This window comes from Zingiber officinale, chromosome 5A (genome assembly GCF_018446385.1).
Source record: "Zingiber officinale cultivar Zhangliang chromosome 5A, Zo_v1.1, whole genome shotgun sequence".
Lineage (NCBI taxonomy): Eukaryota > Viridiplantae > Streptophyta > Magnoliopsida > Zingiberales > Zingiberaceae > Zingiber > Zingiber officinale.
Genome location: NC_055994.1, coordinates 21,146,887 through 21,151,424, shown reverse-complemented (window position 1 = coordinate 21,151,424; position 4,538 = coordinate 21,146,887). Strand labels below are relative to the sequence as shown.

General features: G+C 42.4%; 1 protein-coding gene across 1 annotated transcript; it reads left to right on the top strand.

The window, feature by feature from the left end:
• The first annotated feature begins 791 nt into the window (after positions 1-791).
• On the top strand, positions 792-3,645 carry LOC121980296 (beta-fructofuranosidase, insoluble isoenzyme 3-like). The gene is made up of 7 exons (XM_042532284.1): positions 792-1,023; positions 1,520-1,528; positions 1,617-2,476; positions 2,550-2,708; positions 2,835-3,076; positions 3,145-3,238; positions 3,317-3,645. Exons 1-7 carry the CDS (start codon positions 834-836, stop codon positions 3,500-3,502), a joined length of 1,740 nt encoding a protein of 579 aa, XP_042388218.1. The 5' UTR covers positions 792-833; the 3' UTR covers positions 3,503-3,645.
• Positions 3,646-4,538: the final 893 nt, after the last annotated feature.

The window sequence follows — 4,538 nt, the reverse complement described above, 5'->3', positions numbered from 1 at the left end:
AGGATCATACCCCCTCGATCTCATGTAACTATGCCCCTAATAAATAAATAAGATTATGTATAACAAATTCTTCTCCGTGACTCCACACCGACGAGAACTTCATGTACCAACTTATTTTTTTTTATTGATGATGTTAGCAAAAAGCAAATTTGTCTTCCATCCTCCTTAATTTCATTAGATCTTGTGGGGTTTAAACAACTTTTTTTCCCCTTGGCACGCGTGCATTGCATGGCTTGCTTTTTCTATGATTAATGTGTTGTTTTCTGGGATTGCAGAACAAAACTATTCTTAGAACAAGAAACCAAATTAGGGCAGCTCATTGTTTCACTTGCAAACTAAGACAAGTAATTATTTAAAAGAGCTTTCAAAGTTGCAAATGTGGAGAGGTGGAATTCCCTCTCTTCTTTTCTTTTCCCCAAAAATTTACAACATTTTTTTTTTGTTAAAGACCCTTTTTTCAATCACATTTTACAATTAAAGATTATTTTGGTGAAATTTTACCAATTTTAGATTCAAAATCCGAGACTTAACTAAGTGTCTATTTTCGCAGATGTTTTTGCTGACTTTATCTCTGAAATTTTAAATTAAATTGAATTTGATATTTTCCAGCTCACCGTAAATCATGACTTGGAAATATTGAGACCGATAAAATAACAGAAACAGATTTTAGCTATATTTTCGAAAATATTAAAAAAATAACATCGCCATTGCTCTTCTTGTGCGGTTTTACGCGTCACCCCCACGGCTACCGCCCTCTATTTATACCCGCTCGAAGCCCCATTCCTCATCCCAGCCTTCTCTCCCTCCTCCTCCTCCTCCTCCTCTGACTGGCGATGGCGATGGCGATGACGCGACGGATTTGGGGGCGGTTGCTGGCCATTGCGCTGGTGTTGGCGCATTGGTGGGCGGCGACGGAGGCTTCGCACGTGGTGTACGAATCTCTCCAATCCGTGACCGCCGCCGTCGTGAGCAGCGAGTTGAGGCCCCGGTTCCACTTTCAGTCGCAGAGAAATTGGCTTAACGGTGCGTCTTCGACCCTCTTCCTCTTTCTTTCCGTCATCGTTGTTCTGCGAATATTCATCGGTGGCGACGCCGCCGGCGAGTCGTACGGCGCATTTAAGCCCGAAGAGTTGGGGTATGGGGCCTAACCGCATCGTTTTATCGAATTCCTGTCGCACTTTTCTCGCTTTATTTCAACTGAATTATTTTTATTTTTATTCTCACTCGTAACTAATTCCACAGGTTTGGTCACATTTTGGTTCTTGATTTTGACATTTTCGATTGCTTTTTCTAAAGAGAAAAAAAAAAATAACATCTTTTTAGGGGTTCAGTAATTTTTATTCTTCAGTAATTTTTTTAAATTAATAATCAAATGGTCAAAACTGTTCTTTTTAGTTACACGTATTAATTGTGTGATTGGTCGCTGTCTATTGCCAAAATCACTGATGTTCTTCTTGTTGGGTTCTCCTCGGCGTCAACATCGGGTCTGAAATACCTCAAATACTCAACCCTGACACAGATCCGAATGGTATGCCCGCTCAATAACTCATCTCTTTTGTTTAACCCGGTCGAAACAAATCGGGATTGATAAATAAACCGTAAATAAACCAACCCAGGTCCCATGTACTACAACGGCCTGTACCACCTCTTCTATCAGTACAACCCCAAGGGATCGGTCTGGGGCAACATCGTGTGGGCCCACTCGGTCTCGACCGATTTAATCAACTGGAAGGCGCTCGAACCGGCGATCTATCCTTCCAAGTCATTCGACATTAACGGATGCTGGTCCGGATCCACCACCATCCTACCCGGAAACCGGCCCGTCATCATGTACACGGGCGTCGACCCGCAGAACCGGCAGGTCCAGAACGTGGCGTACCCGAAGAACCTATCGGACCCGTACCTCCGCGAGTGGGTCAAGCCCGATTTCAACCCGGTCATCGCGCCCGAGTCCGGCGTCAACGCGAGCGCGTTCCGCGACCCGACGACGGCGTGGCGCGGCGTGAGCGGCCACTGGAAGCTGGTGATCGGGAGCAAGAGGGACACGAGGGGGGAGGTGATCCTGTACCGGAGTCGCGACTTCGTGCGGTGGGTCAAGGCGAAGCACTCGCTGCACACGGCGACCGGTACCGGGATGTGGGAGTGCCCGGACTTATACCCGGTGTCGTTGCGCGGCCGCCTGGGGCTCGACACATCGACGCTAGGAGGCGCCGCCGTGAAGCACGTTCTGAAAGTGAGCCTGGACGTCACCAGGTACGAGTACTACACGGTCGGGACTTACGACCACATCAAGGACAGGTACGTACCCGACGGCGCGTCGCCGGACGGCAACACCGGGTTGAGGTACGACTACGGTAACTTCTACGCTTCGAAGACGTTCTTTGACAATAAGAAGAACAGGAGGATCTTGTGGGGATGGACCAATGAATCCGACTCCGTCAACGACGACATAGCTAAAGGATGGGCCGGTATCCAGGTCTGCAAGTTTGGTTAGATTCAAGATGCAAACTTTTTCCCTTTTTAATTTTCGAATTTGATCTATCTTTCAGGCTATTCCAAGGGCTGTGTGGCTCGCCGGAAACGGTCGCCAGCTTATCCAATGGCCAGTTGAGGAGCTCGAATCTCTGAGAAGCAAGCACATCGTCGTCCAGAACAAGCAAGTGCCGAGTGGTGGTTTACTTGAAGTGAAGGGGATAGATTCTTCTCAGGTTAGAATCGATCGAAACTTTTCACACTGTTTTCACCCTGACGAAAATTTAGTTTTACAGACAGATCATTCAGAATTGGGAAAACACCGCGATTGATACATTTGCGATGTCTAATTTGGTTTGCAGGCGGATGTGGAGGTGACGTTCCAAGTCTCGGGGCTGGAAAAAGCTGAGGCCTTTCATCCTTCATGGGCAACCGATGCCGAAACACTGTGTGGCCGGAAGAGAGCAGACGTCAAAGGTGGAGTCGGACCTTTCGGCCTCCATGTTCTAGCTTCAGCCAACATGGAAGAGAAGACTGCTGTCTTCTTCAGAATCTTCAAGGCCGAACACAAATATAAGGTCCTTCTGTGCCATGATCCTACCAGGTCAGTCTGTTACATATCATTTTCATTTTTGTTGCTGATATAAAAGTGAGCTTATAACACCTAAACAGGTCATCTCTGAGGCCGAATCTGTACAAGCCAACGTTCGCGGGCTTTGTTGATGTCGATATAGCTAGAACCGGCAAGATATCTCTTAGGACCTTGGTATGCTGATGAATCTTAGAAATCCTAAAATACATTTGCCATGTTCTCCTTTTACTGAAACCTTCGCCACCGTTGCAGATTGATCACTCTGTGGTGGAGAGCTTTGGAGCGGGAGGCATGACGTGCATTACTTCGAGGGTTTATCCCAGCTTAGCCTTGAGGAGAGACGCTCATCTCTTTGCGTTCAACAATGGAATTGCAGACGTGAAAGTTTCGACGCTGAATGCATGGGAGATGAGGAGACCTCTCATGAATGGCGCATAGGAAGGCATTCGTTGAAATGCCAACTTGGTAGAAGGTTTCTATTAGAGCCCAATAGAGTTGGAGCTTAGTGCTTTTACCAGAGCTTAAAATAATGCTTCCAACTTTCTTTTCCATGTCCACACGAATAAAATGCAAATTTGATCCGCACTGAGTTTAAAATATTTTACTTGTCGAGTGGAAATTTTCAATTCTTCAACCCCAAAAGGTGCAACAATCAAGTCTACGATCTTTCGATATTATAAATCTTGAAGTGTTTGGTATTCTGACGAGGACTCATGTTGGTTCTCCAGTGCTTCAGAGAATGGAGTTTGGGCATGCTAGGAATCCATGCTTACCTAACTTGTTTTTGGATTCGAAAGCTAGAATCTTTTGCACTTAATGGGGATAGTCAACCTCGAGCTAATGGAGAACAGCACAGCCGTGCAGAGGCTGCAGGTGGAAATCTTAACTGGAACTCCAGCTTAGTTTTGCTCTTTACAAAAGTGTAGAGCACTCTATTGAAGGAAAGTCGCTTTGGTCTAGTGTTTGCTAAGATAAAACTTCAAATTTTAATCAAATAAATTCTTATCTTAATAATAATTTTAAAATTTTAAATAATAATTATCTAAATTTTAGAAAGTCAAAATATAAATTTTCAAATAAAATAAAATAAAATAAAATAAAATCTAATCTCAAGAATCTAAATTTGAAAATTTCAAAAATAAATCTGGAAAAAGATTCAAAAATAAATATTAAAAATTCAAAAGATAAATCTATAAATTTTAATAATATTAATTCAGATTTAAATAATAAAAACTTGAAACTAAATTTTAAAATTAATTATAATAAAGTATCCTTTCAGAAACAATGAATAATTCTAAAAATCTAAAATTAAAAACCACGAATTAAGAAAATAAATCTATAAATTATAACAAGTTAAATCTAAACTTAAATTCAAAAATATAAAATTATCATCAAGTACCGTTTAATTATGAAATAATGAATTCAAAAGCTAACTATAAAAACTTTAAATTTAACTAGAAAAAAAATTCAAAAT

Excerpts from the sequence above, each read along its gene's own strand:
- LOC121980296 (XM_042532284.1), top strand. The coding sequence starts at position 834 with ATGGCGATGGCGATGACGCGACGGATTTGGGGGCGGTTGCTGGCCATT. Across the intron at positions 2,477-2,549 it reads AAGGATGGGCCGGTATCCAG|GCTATTCCAAGGGCTGTGTG; the intron begins GTCTGCAAGTTT and ends TCTATCTTTCAG. Across the intron at positions 3,239-3,316 it reads AGATATCTCTTAGGACCTTG|ATTGATCACTCTGTGGTGGA; the intron begins GTATGCTGATGA and ends CCACCGTTGCAG.